The sequence below is a fragment of the Hyperolius riggenbachi genome, chromosome 3 (assembly GCF_040937935.1).
Source record: "Hyperolius riggenbachi isolate aHypRig1 chromosome 3, aHypRig1.pri, whole genome shotgun sequence".
Lineage (NCBI taxonomy): Eukaryota > Metazoa > Chordata > Amphibia > Anura > Hyperoliidae > Hyperolius > Hyperolius riggenbachi.
In genome coordinates this window covers 189,022,901-189,043,648 of record NC_090648.1, presented here as the reverse complement: position 1 = coordinate 189,043,648, position 20,748 = coordinate 189,022,901, and the positions used below count along the sequence as shown (strand labels likewise).

The 20,748-nt window shown below is 42.2% G+C and overlaps 1 protein-coding gene and 1 long non-coding RNA gene across 4 annotated transcripts in view; one reads left to right on the top strand and one right to left on the bottom strand.

The window, feature by feature from the left end:
• The window catches only part of LOC137563243 (uncharacterized), a 47,722-nt gene extending 45,569 nt beyond the window's left edge, over positions 1-2,153 (top strand). For both annotated transcript variants that reach the window (XR_011030298.1, XR_011030299.1), the window contains one exon: positions 1,585-2,153. This is a non-coding gene — a long non-coding RNA (uncharacterized lncRNA). The remainder of the gene's footprint in view (positions 1-1,584) is intronic.
• Positions 1-20,748, bottom strand: part of LOC137563241 (tropomodulin-3-like) — an 86,466-nt gene that overhangs the window by 14,470 nt on the left and 51,248 nt on the right. For both annotated transcript variants that reach the window (XM_068275450.1, XM_068275451.1), the window contains 4 exons: positions 8,357-8,479; positions 8,016-8,084; positions 3,490-3,620; positions 808-915 (listed from right to left, as the gene is read on the bottom strand). In XM_068275450.1, coding sequence (XP_068131551.1) covers positions 808-915; positions 3,490-3,620; positions 8,016-8,084; positions 8,357-8,479 — 431 coding nt within the window. The remainder of the gene's footprint in view (positions 1-807; positions 916-3,489; positions 3,621-8,015; positions 8,085-8,356; positions 8,480-20,748) is intronic.

The window sequence follows — 20,748 nt, the reverse complement described above, 5'->3', positions numbered from 1 at the left end:
GAACTTAGCGACAGTGAAAGTAGGGATGCCAGGCAGAGGGGAGTAGAGCTGCTCATCGCTGGAGCTTGGGAGGTGAGTAAAGGCTGCTGGCTACACTGGGGATACTGCTGCCTGGCTATCTAAATGTGCCTCCCACCACTATGTAAAAAAGCTCTGGTCCTTTAAGGGGGGGTTAATGCTGCTGGTCCCCAAAAGGTTATTAATGACAGAATACCACTTAATGAGGGCCCATTGACTTCTGCAACACTCAACTAGACACAGGAATGGAACCCACTAGCAGCGCTTTTCTAAGCGCCTGTGATTTGAAAAGTTCTTGCTAATGTAATGCTATGGATGTGATCCCACTTGAAGGATGTTTTTTTTTTTTTTTTTTAATCCCCCATAGCATTACATTAGCAAGAGCTTTTCAAATCACAAGAGCTTAGAAAAGCACGGCTAGTGGGCCCCAGGCTTCACTGTTTACATGATCTAACCAAGGACCAGGTGGACCCAAACTTTCACATAAATATGATTTATTCTTTTACCCATCAACTTTTTCCATATACATTTCTCTCACCATTTTTCTGTTTTTGTTAAACAATATTTAAAAATTCTTTAACAGAAACTGTGACAAGTAGAAATTAAAGCAACTCAATCTCTATGAAGAAGCTACCAACATGTAAACTCATTCCTACCTGGGCATGGCAGTGACTACTACAGAGGTTTCCAGATATATCAATGTGGTTAAGTTTAATAAAAAAAAAAAAAAAAAAAAAGAATTGTGCAGAATGAGAAGTTATGAGAAGACGTATAATACAGAATACTTACCATTGCAACTGGATCATTGCTTCTTGTTGCAGCAATACTGAATATTTTAACATGTGTGTTTCTCTCCAGAGCCTTTGCAAATTCTTTTAAGGTAGGAATAGGGATGTTCTAAAAAACCAAAAAACAAAAAACAAAAGTAGGTTATGTTTAGGTGTAAAATCACCATCATTTTAGATTAAAGAGATCAGTCCTTTAGCAAAAGCAAGTGAAAAGCTGTAATGCTGGATACACACGGTGCGTTCCCGCACTCGATTCCCCGCTCGATTATTTCTGACATGTCCGATTCCTGTTTCGATGGATTGTTAGGTCGATTTGGCATACTTTGCATGAGAATCGACCTAACAATTATCGAAATGCACTCGGAAATAATCGAGCGGCCGGGAATCGATCAGGGCATCGAGTGTGGGAACGCACCGTGTGTACCCAGCATAAGAGACAGTGAGCTTGCTACAAAACACTGTAGGCAGTAACCAGCACGCTCATCCAAAACACACACTTTTAGATTACAGTATTGGTTCCCCCCCAAAAAGTAGTCTTAGTGACCCAGACATGGGTCATGTCCATTTATTTAGCATTACTAGTCAGGAGGACAGCCTTACTAACCCAGTAGCTGTTGTCACAAATGGGGCTTTACTAGGCCCCGACAAGTCACCACGGTCAAATTATAATAAGAGTAATGCTGGGCATACACGGCTTGATTTTGCCGCTTGATCAATTCCCCGCTCGATTCCACAGGCAATTTGCTTATCTTCTGCTTGTTTTTCCTTTTCTTTTTAGATTGTCCTCAATGCGGAATCGAGCGGCAAAACGATCGGGCCGGGAGATCGGATGTGCCAAATTATCTATCGAGCCATCTAAATGGCTCAGAATCGAGCAGTGCATTCCAAAGTGTGAAAAATAAACTATTATTTACCTTACCTAACTGACATCCGTCTGGTGCTGAGGCCAGGCAAACACGTCCAAGGATCTGGGAAAGTTGTAGCCAGGGAAGGAGGGACTTGGCAAAGGGCAGGCAGTAGTGTACTGAGGGTGAAAAGGGCCTGACTGGGCGTCCGAAGCAGGAAGTCTAGCCAACACTAGCACTAGCCAAGGCCTGTTAGAGTCTAATGAGAACAGCCTGTGCTGTATATTACACAGCCCAACTTGTAGATACAGAGGCACCCTACATCGTCGCTTTAAACTCTAGTAAGGACATAAGATTGTGAGCCCCGCTGAAGGGCACTTCATGATGAGAACTCCAGTGTTCTCTAGAAGAAAACTATGAAAAACATGTCTGCATTATATATTATACTCTGTGCAAGTTCTGAGATATACAGAAAATGTACTATAAGTTAGTATGGAGATTTTGGCACACAGAAGTGTATACATTGTTATGAAAACATTAGTGAAATAAACACAATTTTTTGTGTGCAATCAAAGTGTACTTTAATGTTATAAATTGTGTTTTATATCTAGAAATCCCCCTACCCCAAACCCATCACCTGGGCTGCTCCCCGATGCTCATAACACTATGGTTGTGATGGGAAAGTAGAAGACCAACAGGAATAGGTGGATACCACTGCGGCCAGTAAATAAAGAGGGGTGGAGGAATATTCTGCACTAATACAAGACTCCACACTTGCATAGAGGATTTACCGTGCCCGTTTTGTCCCTGGTTGCTATGGCCACCAGCTGCCCACACTGTAGTTTACTATATCAGACATTTACTATACCAGAAATTGTCATAATCACAAAGTATACCGTAGTACAGTATCTCAATTCAGTCAATTATTAGGAGTCATACTTTCATTTCAATGCTTTATCGAACAAGCACAGACAGTGGCTAAGCTAGATCAAAATGCAGCGATTTGCATGCAATAATTATACAACAGCTTGCACAGAAAGCATAGGTCTCACCAGTAAGTGCAGGTATAGTACTGATAGTGTGCCCCTCTGTCCACATTTCTGTGGCTGATACTGCAACATTGCAGCCATTCACAAGCAAGTCACAGATGCAAGCAATTCCCTCAGAGATCAGGCAGCAGCTTGCAAAGGAAGCATAAGTCTCCCCGGCTGTTGCTTTTGAAGTCACGAAGGCCCAGAGTGTTGTGCAGATAGCAAGCAGGCTACAAGTGGCTGTCAGCCCACCCACCGACCATAGCTCATGGGTCTCCCGGATGACATATTACGCATGCGCTCACCCACTTTACACTATAGCCAGATACAGAATACTGCATGGGCCAAAAAACAGGTTTACTATAATAGAAGTGCTATTATATCAGGGGTTACTATACCAGGCGTTACTCCCATATACTTATAATGGTGCTTGGCCGGAACCTGTACATTTAGTTTACTATGCCCGAATGTTTACTACATCAGAGTTTACTATAACGAAATTATATCGTACATGAAAAACACGCAGATGCAGAGACAAGATGTTTTTTGTTAGTCTTTGCATTTTATTTATACGTCTAAAAATAATGATAATCTTTTTGCATAAATCCGATACAACTTTGTGTAAAATGAACAGTAGAATTTACAAATGTTATACATAGGCCCCAAAATGTTCACAGGATGTCAGTGGAGGACAGTGGTGCCAATGATATTCCTGTAATCCCTGGTTCCTCACTAGATCCTTGAATTATTTACTTGCAGTCATGCAGAAACATCATAGTTCTCATGATAACAAGCCCATAGCATTACCTTAATGTTATTCAGATTCACCTCCACCAATCGTGGGTCATTGTCTTTGATTCTTCTTAAACTCTCTTCCACATTGGTGGGATTTGGGGGTTCATCAAACACAGGTCTAATAGGTTCTGCTTTCACAACATCTAAAAAAGTAAACAGGGAAAAAATAGATTTATAAAGCAACGCGGCACATACAATTAGTAACATGCTCCACATACAGATAGTAACATGCTGTTTGTAACGGACATATCTCACTCGGCTTTGCTGACGTGCATGCGGTTTCTTTGCACCATAAGACAGAATAGCATCCTTTATTGTACCATAATGCATACTACATTCAAAAAGTATATACTCCAACCCCGCTGATAATAAAAAAAAAAAAAACAAACAAACAAAACCGGGCTCTTTTCTACCATAAAACATGACTAAAATCACCCTGCAATCACTTTTCTTTCTAATTTCCACTACCGTGATTGAGCTACTATATTAAGTAGTTCAATTACACTTAAAATAAAAATCGCACTGCAAACGGATCACCTTAATGGAAATGGTCGCCGTCGTTTCGTTAGGTTAAACTATACCCCTTGTTTTGCAATCCGGTAGTGATCGGAATCGGATCATAAAAGGTAGCGCAGTGGAAAAGAGCCCCAAAGGGGTGGCTGATATGTTGACTACAATAACTACAACAAGAGCTGGCTTCTTATCTCACTAATTTAATAATGGTCTTGATCATATTTTGGACAGGATTAAAAAGTGCTGTGAGGTACTGAGAACAGGAACAAGGAACCGCAGCCTGGAGTCACTATGTATGAGGGTTACCACATACAACGGAAAATATTCATGGCTTCCATCATGGGTGGGAGAAATTCTTTCCTTTATACAGGAGACTTCCCATCATCAGACTACATCCTCACATGACTGCTTGCCTCTCTTTAAAAATACCAGACAGAAGCATATACTTATACACACACACCAGGGATAGTTAATTCACACAAACAATTATGGAGGTAGCTTACATAAGCAACAGAAAAGGTGAAAAAAAAAATAGATTACTTATTGTCAGACTAACACAAAAGGAGTGTGAAAATACTAGTCTACATTTCTTTTCAGGGCTGGATTTACAGCTCAGGAGCCTATAGGCACATAAGCTCTGGTTGCCCAAAACCCCATACCTTAAAGGGGAACTGAAGAGAGAGGTAGGAGGGCGTACGAGAGAGAACGGCGCCGGAGACTTGGGCGCAGAACACAGCCAGTATATGGCTGATCTTGCTGCCGCACAAGTCCGGGCCGTGTTAATTACTATTCCCCCTCCAGGCCGACATGGATAGTGGGGGAATAAAATAATTCGGCTTCCAGCAATTGCTGGAAGCTGAATTATTGTTTTAAAAGCAACTTCAGGTCCGTCTTCTGACGGCGCTGAAGTTACTCCCTGTGCCTGAGACAGCCGTAGTTCCTATTATGGCCTATGGTGGCGCCGGCTGCGCCCAAGTCTCCTGCGCTGCTGCGCCCAAGTGTCCAGCGTTGGATTTACCGTGTTCGATATGGAGGCTGCCATGTTTATTTCCTTTTAAGCAATACCAGTTGCCTTGCAGCCCTGCTGAACCTCTGCTAATACATTTAGTCATAGCCCCTGAACAAGCATGTAGCAGATCAGGTGTTTCAGACTTTAAAGTCAGATCTGAAAAGACTAGCTGCATGCTTGTTTCTGGTGTTATTCAGATACTACTGCAGAGAAATAGACCAGCAGGCAACTGGTATTGATTAAAAGGAAATGAATATGGCAGCCTCTGTATACCTCTTGTAACAAATGTTGGAGAGGCAGCTGCGGTGAACTGCGCTACCACTGCAGCTGCCTCCAGCTCCCTGCCTAGCAAACTATCCGGGCCTCAGGCGTCTAGCACGCTGAGGATGGGTCTGTCAGCAGCACATAGGGTTGCATTGTCACGTGCGCGCGGACACAGACAGGATCTTTATGCGGGGAGGAGGCTCTGACGTCAGAGGAGACGCTCGCCGCTCCTCATTGGCTGATAGGAGGGGGCGTGCCGGAGGGGTCTCCTCTGCTTCATAAGTCTAGCTGAATCACTCGCAACTTGTCTGCTGTTGCAAATACTTGGTGTTAGCGCTCAGACCTTAGATAGTTCCAGTGTGCTTTGATCCGGGAGGAAACCGGGGATTTCACACAAGATAGGAATTGTTTGATAGCCTTAAAGTTAATTCATTAATCCTTGAGCCCCTCTGGACTATTTCTTCATTATCTGGTCTGGTAACTATGAACATTATATATACAACTTGCAGATCCTTGGTGGAAAAATCATGAATTACGATTGGCGAAGCATAGCAGTGACTGCTTGTTTATATGGAGTGATACTTCTGGACTGCGAATGAGTCTACTGTTGTTGTCAGCTCACACTCCTGATACATGGTGATACATAGGAGCCTCAGTTATCTGCATGCTACTTACCTTTGTTACACAATCTGCGAGTGGGATTGCGGTGTATGTCCTTTGAGGAGCTTTAATGAGTTTGGACAATGGGCCTGTCTGAATTTGCTCGAATCTGCTCGATGCTTCTGTGATATGCGATACTTCCAGCCATTTGCATGCAATTGATTTCTGACATACAATCTGCGACTGTGATTGAGACGTTTATACTGAGAGCCCTGTAACCAGCTGAAACCTTCTGCTTTAAACTACTTGCTAATCTGGAAAAGATATAGCCAGCAATGGACTAACCAGCTTATCTTTCTTGCTTGCTCTAATTTTTACAAAAGCACACATGCGCATGCTGTTCAACTTTGCAATCAGCATTCCTTTGCCAAACAATTTCACACAAGTGATCTGCTATTCTGAGGACTGTAATCCATAATTACATTGGAGTACCAGAACTCTAGCCAGGGTGGAGGACTGCAGCCTCCTTAGGGCCCCCGTTTTGGATGGAGTGTTTTCACCTGTTTTTAAATTTGTATTATGTGATGTTTTAATTGTGAGATTTTTTTGATATGTCGGTATTTAGGATTTATGGATATAATATTAATAAAGTTAGTTTTTTGTATGCACCCAAGAGCCAATTTTTCTTTTTGTGGTTATAATTCATTACTGTGTTATCTGTGCATGACTCTGGCTTGTTCTGACTACTCTTCTGCTCAGTGATTTTGTACCTCTGCCCATCTGATCTTGCTGCCGACTCTGCCTGTTTATACCTTCTTGTCTCTTCCTTCTGATTTTGTACTGCATCTGTCTCTCTGACCACTCTACTCTCACCAGAGGGCCCTTGACTCTGGTAAGGGGCACTGTACTGTTAGTACCCACCAGCTCCTCTGGTGAGGTATAGCTAAACCTACCAGTACTACTGTTGCACCAATCACTATCTTGCTATTTGTTGTCACATCAGCTTCTTGATATACCTGTATTATAGGTGATTCTGCAGATCACCATATAATCAGGTATATATCTGCATTATAGGTGATACTGCAGATCACCTAATCAGAATTCTGTTCCTTGCTGACACAAATAGTTACACCTCATACTTCAGTTCCCCTTTAATGCAAACCACACCCCCTTTTATTAAAATGTGCCCTCCACCAGCCCCTATAGTCAAATGTGCCCCATTACCCCCTCTAGATAGTCAGATGTGCCCCAACTAGCCCCTACAGATAGTCAGATGTGGCCCCCAATCAGCCAGTATAGTTATTTCCCTCCCTTCCGGCAGAGTGCGAGTGGAGCAAAGGCTCACCCGAGCCAACATGCCAACGATGACAGCTTCTCTCCCCTGTAGCGCATCCAGCTTCATCTCTTAGGTAACAGCAGCGTCTCCTTACTATGATGCACCAGCACATAATGGCAGCGACGCGTCATCACTGGCACATTGGCCCCGGTGAGTCTTTGTTCCGCTTGCACTCTGCAGGGAGGGAGGGAAGGGCAGTAGGACACTGTAGCGGACAGGCGCACCTGTAGCGCACGTATTGTACGGCAGTAAGTTGGGCGCCAGGAGAGCTGAATGACTGCTCTCCCTGCTGCCGCAAAACTTCCCAGCGGTGTTAAATACTATTCCCCCTCTGATTTGTCACAAATCGGAGGGAGATGTAATTCGGGCTCCGGCAATCACTGGAGCCCCGAATTACCATTTTGCGCCCAGCGCAGCATAACATTGCTGCTATGAAGCACCTGGTGATGAGTTCCGTGCGCCGAAAGCATCCTGTGCTTTTTGCCTGTAGGCACAAGCCTATCGTGCCCATGTGTAAATCCAGCCCTGTTTCTTTTACAACAACCTCATATTAATGTCAATCAGACAAAAGAAAAAATAAAATTTATAACAAAACAGAAATTCAGTTCATGTTGGTTGTATTGACTAGGACACTTGGCAATGTTTACATCCTTCAGAATGTCATCAGTGGTGTCTGATAAGTATATGGATACATGTGATGGAGGATAGACAAGTGGTGTGTAAGCCAAAGAGAGCTTTGAAACGCTCGCAGCCTGTGGCCCATTCCAGTGAGCGATTTTACACCCATGTAACTACATGGAAAACATTACTACTTACTTGGAAATCCTTGGCTATCATAACCGTTGCTTGCGCTGTTTGGCAACAGATTGTGCATTCCAAGGATTGCTAAAAGCAAAGACAAATATATTAATTCATTAATATGAATATTCATGAATATTATGCATTTTATCTGCAGTATTCATATAGGTTTATCATAATGTATTCACAATATTGCTGGGTAATCATACATAATGAGCTTTTTGCATGTAAACGTGGCCAATATATTTAGCATCTATGCATAGAGCCTGTACAGACACTCAGCACTGGTAAGCACAGTGGTCACAGCAACCCACAAGCAGTTAGTATTCATGCGCTGGGTCTGTCCTTTAAATGCTCACCTGCAAGGTCACATAGCTCTGTGTCTGTGGCACTGCTCAGGGCTTCTTCCAGCTCAGGATCAAGCGTCATCTTCTCCTCCGTGTGGAAATCCTTGGGCTTCTGTTTAGCGATAAATACTTTTCCTAAAAAAACAAATTATTCCAGTGAGAAAAAAGTTTATATTGTGGAACTCATATTTTAGAAGTTGAAAATGCAAACATTTTGTGACCCCTAGGTGGCACCATTTCAAATGATCAGCGATCATTGGGGAGAATTTCTTAATTGGTGCACATTTTAACTATACATCTACAATACTATCTTTAGGGTTAGTTTCCTTTAAAGTATCAAAAAGATACAGTTTTAGGAACAAACCAGATACATGTATGCATAAGCAAATGCACATACGGTACTTAATGCACATAAGCAACCCGGGGATAATAATCTACGCAAATATTGTTATCTGAAAAGCCATTTCCAAGGATCTTAAAAAGTGTGACTAATCTAATAATTCATGGGAAGAGAAGAAAAAGTCCAATAAACCTGACTGGATAATTGCAGTGCGCAGCAGCTACAGTTTACATTTTTCCTTTATGAACCAGTCCAGTATAAAGTCTCTGCTTTATGAGGATTGTTATAGTATGCCTGATTCCCAGATTATGCATGTACTCCTTATATACTCGCGTATAAGCCTAATTTTTCAGCACAAGAAAATGTGCTGAAAAGTTACCCCCCTCGGCTTATATGCAAGTCATTGGAGCAGAACTGTGTTGGAGCGGGTTTTGTTACTGGCAGAAGAGAGCAAGGACTAGTGCTCTTGCCAGCTGGCTCCCTGGTGTGTCCGTGCCCCCCATTCTCTAAAACATGATGTGCAGAGCGCACTGCTCAAGACTACCTGTATCCCTTGACTTGTCTAGTGCGCAAGCAACGTGTCAGCTGTGCAATGATCAGGAATTCTTCCTGTGTGGCATTTGCGGTCTCATATCTATGATGCCATCTAGTGGCGTCTTGAGACACAGCTGTATCATCCATGGGTAACATCTGGCTATGGGGAGGGGGGCTGACTTGTGCTGGGGGCATATCTGGCTACTGTGGAGGGGGTTATTCTGGGGATAGGGCTTATATGAGAATCAATCACTTTTTCCTGGTTTCTGAGGGAAAAGTGGGTACCTCAACAGTACTGATGATTAAATAGGAGTACAATGCCCTACATAATTTCGGTAAATCCACACAAAGCACTGAGACCATTGTTAAAATTCTCAGTATAACAAAAAGCTATGAGGTTTAAACATTGCAGCGAACAGGTCTACATAGGCATACTATAAATATCACAATCTGCATAACATACAGAGAATACAGGACATGCCAATAGTCAGTGGCGTGAATCCAGCAAGCATAGGAATACTTGTCAAACTACAATAGAATGCATAATGACAAGGTTTTTTATCATGCCCTGCTTGACAGTACCAATTAGTCAGCACACAACAGCACAGCCATAAAGTAGCAGGGAAATCAGAAAACAGAATGCTCTCAGTATTCAGGTATTTGCAAGGAATGCATGTTTGTTTATACAGGAGCTCTGTAGCATACACTCCGTGCAGGCTCTTAGATATACAGGAAATGTACTTTAACATATTATGGAGATTTTGGCCAACAGAAGTGTATACATTGTTATGAAAACACTGACGAGGGCTCCCCAGAGACCACATAAATGTGCAGGAAGCAACCATCACCGCCATACATTAGGGCTAGAATGACCATTACTTAAGTGGTTGCTCTATTAGCTGACAAATGTACTCATCTCACATCATCCTGACTGGCTGCAAGCGCCTACTTACAACAGGTAAGATATCAGACCCAGTAGGACATAACTACCACAAATGCTGGCCATCACAAAGGGCTAAAGCTAGGCATTGACTACATGACATATGCAAGATATCTGGTACAATCAGATTTTCTTGTTCAAAACTTCATCTGGAAATATTGGACCTATGAAATATTTACCACTTTTCTCCACCTTAAAGTGTAACTGTCGGCATTAAATAAAAAATCAGTTCTTTATTTTTATCTGGTAAACAAGTAATAGGGATGCTAACCAGGCAATTCAAAAGTTAAAATCACGATTACTTTTCTTGTTGATAAATGGTCATTCCCAAGTTTACATGACTCTTATTTGGTACACACAAAATTTAGTATACAAAGAGGAAGTTGCAGGGCATGCTGCGTCATCCTTTTTTGCTTCTCTACTTTCCCTCAGACTTAACTAATGCAGCCTGATTGGCTGAAGCCTCTTTCCCTCCTGTTTTCCCTCCCACACCTCTGTTCCTCTCTGATTGGCCAATATTTCTCATGCGGGCAAATCAGGCAGAGGAGAGTAAGGGAGGAAATGACATCAGGATTGGCTACAAAATAGCTACAGTTAAAGATGGATTTTCTCTTTTTTTAATGTAGAAAAATCATTAAAACCAAAACGTGGACAGTGAAATACATATGTTATGTAAATAGAGTATTTATATGCGTGTTTTTTCTGAGATAGTAGGGCTGACAGCTCCTCTAATGGATTTCAGAGGAGAATATCCTATAATTACCATATATAACTGCAGATGAGCTCCCCCGCAAAAAAAAAAAAAAAAGGCCAAAAGCTATGACCTGCCGATTGGTCCACCCCTGAATGTGCCACAGTGGCATGTGACCACAGTGAGCCTGGAGCTCTAATGGCAAGTATGAAAAGCTGCAGGATGGTGGGGGATTGATGACATAACTCCATCCCTTACGTCCATGTAATCTAATCTAGGCAGACAGACATTTTAAATAAGAATTACAGCAAACAGCATTGATAGGGCAGGCTGCAGCAGTGTTCCTGCCACTTCTCTCTCCTACACACTGTGAAAAGAGCAGTAATTTGATCCAGGCAGGCAGAGAGCAGGGGAGGGAGGGGCAGGGGCTTTAACCAGATGTAATCTTTATATGTAATATCTCCTGACTAGCTGTTCTAACAAAAAGGCTGCAATCACTGAGGAAGGGGAGATCACAAGAATAGATCTGTAGGGATTGCACAAGAGCCACTTTAGGTTTAAGAAAAGAGTTGAAATCAGTTAAAAAAAAAAAAAATGTTAAACCTAGAAACAAACAAACCCCCAAACCACCATACAGGGGGTTCCAGGGGGTTGAGTTTGTGTCCTATAATCTTAAAGTAATACAACTTAATAAAAGTGGGAAGCAAAAAGAAAACTTGTGTGTCTGTGTGCGATATGCATAAAAATTATTTTAAAATCGCTCACACACTTATGATTTTGTGCATTTTTTTTTTATAACACACGTGTGTCTGACAGTAGCTGCCTTCAATGTTTTATTAGAAGCACGCTCTAGGGCTTTATTACTTATCAATTTGCTAATCTGGAACAAGCATCCAAGTGTTCTGGTACTCAGTGTTTCAGGTCACTGAATAATTCATGTGGTGAGCAAGGTAAAAGGATGACACTTGCCCTTCTACAAACATGCTGGACACAGCTGATCCTGACTTCCTGACCTGGCCAATCCCATTTAATGTCTAGGGAGTTCAAAATACACTCCACTCTAATAGACAGGTCTTTTATAAACAATGCTAAAAGGGAATAGAAAAAGAAAGAAAAAGAAAAGGAGGAATCTGCTACTGTATGTGGCAGACACGTCAACATAGCACAGTTTTCCATTATTTAAAACACATGCAGAAATTCTCACGTGTGTCACATTACTTATTCCACTACACGTGACTTGCATCTGAGCATGACCAGAACTCACAGCGGGTCGCTACCTTCTGTATCCAGTTTTAAGCTGAAACCCATTTTATACTGAGAGAAAGGAGAGCCCCGCTCACAAACACAAGACTACCAGATGTAATAAGTACTTGCACAGAACGGCATCAAATACATGAAGTCAATGACAAATCCTGACTTTAGAACTACATAAATTAATGTATTTAATATAAATGCTGTAATTAATGCATCGAGCATTACGGTAATCATACACTAAATAGTTTAATAGATTAATAGATTACACTGAATAAAAACTTCTAATATACTAAACTATTAAAACTGTGGTATTTACAATTGCTTTTATCATTGAAATATTGATAGGATGTGGCCATTCTTTTCCTGATTGGTGCAAGCGGGAGAGCATGGAGGGCTGCAGGAAGCAGGAAGTAGGCATTAGAGGTTCCTATAGCTTCCAGAGGTTCCTACACCACTCTGCATGGCTGTCAATGTAAGCCATTAGGGGAGAAATAGAGGGGCTGCAAGGGTTCAGTACATCTGCCTCTAAGCACTATCCTGCAACTGAGCACAATCATATGCTATAGAGCAAGAAGGATGGATGATGCCTTCCACCATGCTGAACGGGATAAAGAACAAACTAAAATATGCATAACATGCACTGTTGTGACACTAACACACCCAACCTGTCAATGAGGAATGTACATGGCATCTATAGTAAAGAATACCTTTGTGTTCTTAAATGCTTTGTCTCCAGCTGAAAACGTGAAACCCTTCACCTTTAGAGAGAATGAAATACAAAAAATGCTAACATGTATTGTGCTTTTCTCCTTTCAGACCCAACGTGCTTGGGTAGCTGTGGAGAGCTGCAGCCACTTCAGGCCACACTTTAGTTATCCACCCTGGTAAGCATCGGGAGCTAGGGCCCTTTTCCACTAGCAATCGCTAGCGTTCACGCTGAACGCTAGCGATTGCTGAATCGCAATTACCGGCGATTCCCCGACGTTCGCGGCCGCGATTTTGCTATGCTATGCACTGCATAGCAAAATCGCGGCAATAATCGCTCCGCCGCGCGATCGCGATCCGGTCAAAAACGAATCGCGGTAGTGGAAATGACCTACCGCGATTCCTATGTTAAAAGCAAACTGTAGCGATTTGACAAATCACTAGCAGTTTGCGGTTTTGCGATTAAGCAATCGCAAACGCTGTAGTGGAAAAGGGCCCTAGAGCGTCTTGCCCAAGAGTCCTTATTGGTTTGGTACTGGCTCCATCCAGGATTTAAGGCCTACTTCAAAGATGGTAACCTTAACCAGTACACAATCCAGCCATGAACAATTATGTGTGTGCATTAATGTAGCTGCAGAAGGATGTAATGCCTTTACATTACATGCAAGACTCTATGGCCTCATTAAATGGACAATTCTCCAGTGATTAAAAAACAAAAAAACAAAAAACACAACAACAACAGTTATTACACCTTGTGTGAAATCTCCATCCATGTCAGTTTTGGCAGTACACACAAAAGCAGCTGCAGAAGATCCCAGTTCATGCTGGTCACATGAAAAGCAAACATGGGACACAGCAACAGCATCCAGACAGCAATAATCTGCAGTTTATATGTCCAAAAATTTCTGTTCTGCCTTTCCTCCACCCCCTGCTTTCAGCAACCATGGAACTGGTATCAGTAGGATGTGCATCTAGTATCTCCAACGGTGCACTCCCCTACTGGCTGCAGTAAGCCTCCTGCATAACAGAAGAAACAGCATAGCCACCTTAATCAGCAAAGTGGCACAGAATGCTATCCTGACACTGCAGCCGGCACACCTACACCTCTCCCCTCTCTTTTGCCACACAAAGCAATATGCGCCACAATATTCAGTATACAAAAGTGCCTGGAAACCATAAGCTTTTCAGCAAGTTATTTTATTCCACCAATCCAAACAGTCCCATTATTACTATAGCTTGGATGACAACATTCAAAAACAAACCAAGCCTGCACTATCAGCTTACTCTGAAGTGTTTGCACAGATTTGTAGTGCATTACACAGTGTTCATACAAACACTCCCCAAACCTCAACTGAGTCACCAGACACACAATGTGAAGTGAGAACAGAAGAAATCTGATAAATATGGCAGCTTTAAACACGTCATAAGCAGGTCCCTACCTTTACCAAAGGGTAATCATTTCTACACAAGTCTCAGCTCACATACTGCAATAAATATCTATCTGCCTATGGAAATGCAGCTGCTCTTTATTATCAGCCCTAGACGGCTATCACCAACCAGCAGTTCAAGGTTAGGACAGGAAATCCCTGGAATAAATGACACAGGGCTCTATTCTGATTTGCATACGCTGGCCAGTGGCCAATACGTTTTACCTCAAGCAGCAGTTTGTACCTTTAAAGGTGAGACATCAGCACATTTTCCTCCATAATGACTATTATCAGCAGTGTAACACTCCCAAATAAAAGATGATAGCATGCTGGTGGGTGTTTTTTTTTTTACAACCTATTCAGATACTATACACTGGTCGATTTGCCATCAGATTCGACCAACAGATAGATCCCTCTCTGATCGAATCTGATCAGAGAAGGATCGTATGGCTGCCTTTACAGCAAACAGATTGTGAATCGATTTCAGCCTGAAACCGTTCACAATCTGTTGTGGTGGTGGTGCTGCCACCGCTCCCCCCGCCCGCATACATTACCTGCTCCGCCGGCGCGACTCCAGTCCCCAGGTCTCCCTGTCTTCTCCGCTCTGGTCTCCAGGTCCAGCATGCTTTACTTCTTCCTGCCCGGCAGGAAGTTTAAACAGTAGAGCGCCCTCTACTGTTTAAACTTCCTGCCGGGCAGGAGGAACTGAAGCATGCCGGAGACTAGCGCGGACACGGAGCAGCGGTGACCGGGGGTAGTCGCGCCGGCGGAGCAGGTAATGTATTGCCGCTCTATTGCGTCGGTCGTCGGGCACTCGAGCGCCGCTAGCGACGCGCTCCCTACCCGTGGGCGACCGACGGTAATTTTCCGCACGGAGCCATCGACGGGATCGGACGAAATGGATCGAAATTCGGCGTGTAGCGCGAACGATTGGCAGCAGATTTGATCCCAGTGATCGGATCTGCTGTCGAAACGGCGGCAAATCGGGCCAGTGTATGGCCAGCTTTTATGCTATTACCATGATGTGAGAGAGCCCACCAATCACCCTATGGCTGGAAAAAAGTGTTTTTAAAAGTCAGGTATGGGTTGTACAAGAATGTATGTTCACTGCTACAGCACAACACAGAGTGAAATATGCTTAGACAAGTATTTTAAAGTGTCACTTGAAATCAAGGAGAATTGGCATTAAAAGAAATTCCAGATGGAAAAGAAATTCCAGATGTTAAGTTAAATGGAGATCTTATTGTACCTTTGCTTGTCTGAACTGCTTGTCTGAGAAAGAAAAAATCTATATGGCTGCACTTCCTTTATAATGTGACAATAAGAGATAATTTAAAGAGAACCTGCACTGAAAATTAAAAGTCAAAATAAACAGAATCGCGTCATACTTACCTCCTGTGTAGTCTACTCATCAATCTCTTTCTCCTCTCCTGCATGCTGTTTATCCACTGTGATCAATGAAATTCTCCGTTCTCCATTTTGAAAATGGCCATTACCCCATAACAGCATCCTGGTCAGCACACTGTTAAACTGTAATATCGCCCTCTTGAGCCATAGGGAAAAATGGACATTACCTTTTACATGCAGTTGATATATAACTGACAGCAACTGGTATATTTCAGTTCTGACAAAATATTGTCAGAACTGGGAGGGATCACTGTAAGAAGAAAAATGGATTACTTCTGAGAGGAACTGAAGGTGAGGTAAGTATGTAATATTCATTTGCAGCTACGTCGTTTGTTTATTTTAAATAATTTTACTCAGTTCAGGTTCCCTTTAATTTTGCCCTTTACACAAGTTCAAAATATATCATGTGTTATATTAAGGTATTAAACTTTATTTAAAAGAGAATCTGTACTGTCCAATTTGTACAATAAAAAAAAACATACCAATCGAGTCACTGATCTCCTGGATCCCCCTTCGCAGTTTCCACCGCTCCCCGCTGCGATCCTGGCTTTTAATCGCCAGTTTTAGGCAGTGTTTAAAAGAAACAAAACTGGCCATTAACCAGGAAGTGATGCGTGCGCGCATGCGTGTGTTTTGTTACAGTATACTACAAGTTTTATTTGTAATTTATCTGCACTCCAGTCTGGGATTCTCAGTTTCTCAGCATGTGACAGGCAGCTCCCTCCCCCCCTCAGCCTCCCAAACTGCATGACACAGACAAGCTGAAACTGAGAGCAGAGAGAGAGAGGAGTAAACAAAGTACACAGAGCCCGCAGGGGGCGTGCATACCTTGTATTCATTACAACAGAGGCAGCCCATTTCTCCCTGGGTCGACAAAGCTTGACAAAGAAACGATTAGATATATTACAGACAGCGCAACTAGAAAAGGCTGCAGTAATCCAGACCACATTAGAACAGGTATAGGAACTTATAGGATAGAAGAAATAAGGCTGAGAATTTTGTTACAGAGTCTCTTTAAAACATTTTCTTATATTCTTACATGCAACCACAAACTTGGACTGTCTTAGACCCTTGTGGTGGGTGCGGGTCAGCTGTGCCTATACTGAACACAAAGAAACGCCAATATTTTTCTTACACCCAACAGTATACAAACTGGAAAATGCAGCAAAGACCAGTTATTTTCTCAGCACAGAAAGAACACTACAATAAAAAAAAACACATATCCTACACTTACATTGAATAACTGCATTTCATAGCTTTTGGAAATACCTTGATGACAAGAAAATTCCCATGCGTAAGACCAAAACTAGTAAGGAGTGCCAAACAGGTTGACAGACATCGGATTAAGAAATCCACTTCAATCTATGGGATGGGTGTCTCATTTTCAATGCTTCCCTTACCAGGAACTCCTACCGAGTATTAGCTGGCCTGTACTGAGGGCCAATCACTGCCAGAAGTGTCTCCCCCCCCCCCCTCCCCAGTATTCGTATTCTTTATTTATTACAACACAGATCTAAATTACAACAATGCTTGCTGGGAGACCACTGAGGCTTTTGTACACCAATTACACAGCCCATCTCTCTGTTAATAGATTTGCATGCTAACATGACTGCACAATACAAGCTTTGGTAAAATCTGCGTTTATGACCACATCAAAGCTCAGGAAAGACCCAAGCTTCAGTAAAGATAGAATAAAGCCTTGCTGGCAGAGCTTCTCCTTCTGTGGTTTTTTGAAGTCATAATACACTGGAAATCTCGTCACTATAAAGTAAATCTAATGAGCAGCTGGAAGAGGAAAAAGACAAAAACAGACCTCCTGACCAAAGCGACTGAGAAATACTAATTATTGGGATGTGATCACTGTGTCATACTTCCCTGGTCACATTATTTTGTAATAAATAACCTGCTCACTGCCTAGCAGCGCGATAATCACCTGCAGGACAGTGTTGGGTAAATAACGAGAGACACTTGGTGAATGTGGTTTGCACCTAAAAGCCATTCCTATTTCTGGCAGCGGAAGGACATGTACCCAGATTCATTCATATTATCCTCTGGCTCTCATATTAGGTTGTTTATCCTTTGAATACCTTAGTAGTTGGCAAACACAGAGGTACAGTGTGAAATAGACTGTCAGTAAATAACATGACAAATCACTAACTGTACCATTCTTTCATTAGTAACAAACCAATATAGCACTGACACATTTTACACAGCACTTTACTGAATACATCAAACAATTCAAACTATTTCTCACTTGGTCTCACAAACTGCTCTTACCACAGTCTAAAGCCAATTGCTAGGGAAGCCTTAAAGTGAATCCGAGATAAAATTGTACTCATTGCATAATTGTTCTCCTTTCATATAGTTGATAGGGCATTCCTCAAGCCAAATACTTTTGTTTTAAAACTCTTAATTCCCTAAAAACTAGACAAGCCTTGCCCACAGCTCCTTTTGTGCCTTGGCACTGTAGCAAGGGCTTATGGGAGCTCAGTCTGGGCTGGAGTAGGAGGTTACTAGCCACTGATTTCAGAGGCAGAGGGGAGGAGAGAGGAGGGGGGACTGCATTTACACAGAGCCAAGCTGATAGCATCTCCTGATAGCAGCCTGTGACAAACAGAACATGGCTGCCCTCATTGTATCACAGGATGAAATAATCATATTCTGTTGAAGCTGTTTGCAGATAGATATGCTGTGTAAACTATCTAAACTTTAGGTAACATATATAGACAAGTTACTTGTTATAGTTAGTTTTTCATCTCGGATCCGCTTTAACTTACAAGTATGTTTTTTCGGCTGAGCTTGGGAAACAGGAGTGCTTGGAGGAAACTCGCAAAACGCATGCAAATAATGTTCCGACCCCGGACAAAGTCGATTACAGTAGTGTCCATGGACAATACGAGTGGTCGGTGACAGTCCATCCTTCAAGCACCATGGTCATTCATGAAAGGCCACTGTGTAAAAGGTCCTCTATGACAAAAACTTGAAAATTATTGTGGGCATCTAAAATGTTTGCTTATTAAGCTGGTTAATAAAAAGTTATTAAAACACACTAATTACTTCAGTCACACAAGTGATCAGCTATTAGGACTGTCAGGTATTAATCGCCAAGAGAAATTTAGAATGGAACATCTGGCATGCCTAAATCTGTTACCAATTTACCCAAAATACCAAAGCTGACATTTATTAGCAAGTTAAGATAAATGCTTAAAGGGACACTGTAGGGGGTCAGGGGAAAAGGAGTTGACGTTACCTGGGGCTTCTAATGGTCCCCCACAGACATCCTGTGCCTGCGCAGCCACTCACCGATGCTCCGGCCCCGCCTCTGGTTCACTTCTGGAATTTCAGACTTTAAAGTCTGAAAACCACTGCGCCTGCGTTGCTGTGTCCTTACTCCTGCTGATGGCACCAGGAGCGTACTGCGCAGGCCCAGTATGGTCTGTGCCTGCGCCGTGCGCTCCTGGTGACATCAGGGGAAGCAAGGACAAGGCAACGCATGCACAGTGGTTTTCAGACTTTAAAGTCTGAAATTCCAGAAGTGAACCGGAGGCGGGGCCGGAGCATCGGTGAGTGGCTGCACGGGCACAGGCTGCCTGCGGGGGACCATTAGAAGCCTTGGGTAACCAACTCATTTTTCCCCGACCCCCCTACAGAATCCCTTTAAAGGAGGCCAAGATTGTTATATTAATAGTTTTGCATTTATATTTGAATATCAGCTTATATTTGCATATCTGGAACATGACAAGTAGTGCAAAACTGGAGAAGGGACACTCAGTGGCAACGGAGTAAAAAAAAAAAAAAAAAAAAAAAAAAGCTGACACCATGGCCCTGATTCATCCAAGGAGATCATTTCTCATCTGATCTACAAAATAACTTTTTGTTACCCAGTTACAGCGGAATGAAACCCAGCATTTTTTTCTTTGCTCTAATAGATTATTTACAGCATATCATATACAACCAGTATTTTTTTTTACTAGAACAGCATGCAAAGAAGCTTCCCTGTCAGCAAAGCTGGACGCAGCCGAACTTGATACAATTAAACAACATAACATCATCTCAAGTGAGGAATGTAAATAAACACTTCTCTGACACTGCAGGCTCTGCTGAACAAAGTCAGACAATCAGAAAGCATTTCTGCTTACATTAGAACATGAATAAAGCAGTTATAAATAAAATGCAAGTCAGCTTTCAGAGCAAAAAAAGTGTACTTTGGTAACGTATAATCTCTAAATAAATACTAATACTTATGGACAAAAGCAAATATGATAACCGCATGGCATATAAAAAGTAGGAAAACATGTTTTTATTGAATATTATGTCAGGGTTTTATACCACTTTAACTGAATAACAGCCCATGTCCAACGTGATGCACACAGTTGAAACCTCTATCTTTAGGTCACACGTATTCAAATACAGGTAGTCAATGACTTACGAACGGCCCGCCGATACGAACGGCATGGATTCTGTGTTTCCATAGGAACAAGTCAAAAACATTTTTTCAAATTGGACTTTTAGTTTTCGAGAAAAATGGCTTTTAAAAAATTCAAAGAAAAAATGGCTTTTAAACTTGTATAAGCAGGTACAGAGGGCAGAGGTGACACAGAGGGGTACACTGGAGGCCCAGGGGGGTTCAGAGGAGGTACAGGGGACAGAGAAGGCACAATGTTCTGACTTAAGAACAGATTCAGGTTAAGAACAAACCTACAGTCCCTATCTTGTTCAATAACCGGGGACTACCTGTACTAATAGAAAAGACTTGAGTGAGTGGATTCGCTTATCCTCCAGCAATGAATCCAACAAGACTGTTGTCAGATCTTATCCAGTCTAGAATCAGAATTGGGAGTGTCACTTGTTTCCAGGCATGTATACAAAGAAAATAACCTATCTAGGCCATAAATAATGAAATAATATCTCAAAGAACCAATTAGGTTTCAATGAAGGATAATCTTCATAAACAAGCAGTTGATAAAAACAATTAAACAAATCCCCTGGTCCGTACCAATTATAATTGGTACTGTCTCATACGTGTATGAATAGAAAAATATTTAGTCAATTATTGTACAATAATCTGAATACACTCCTGGATATAGCTAGGTGCCCAGAAAAAAA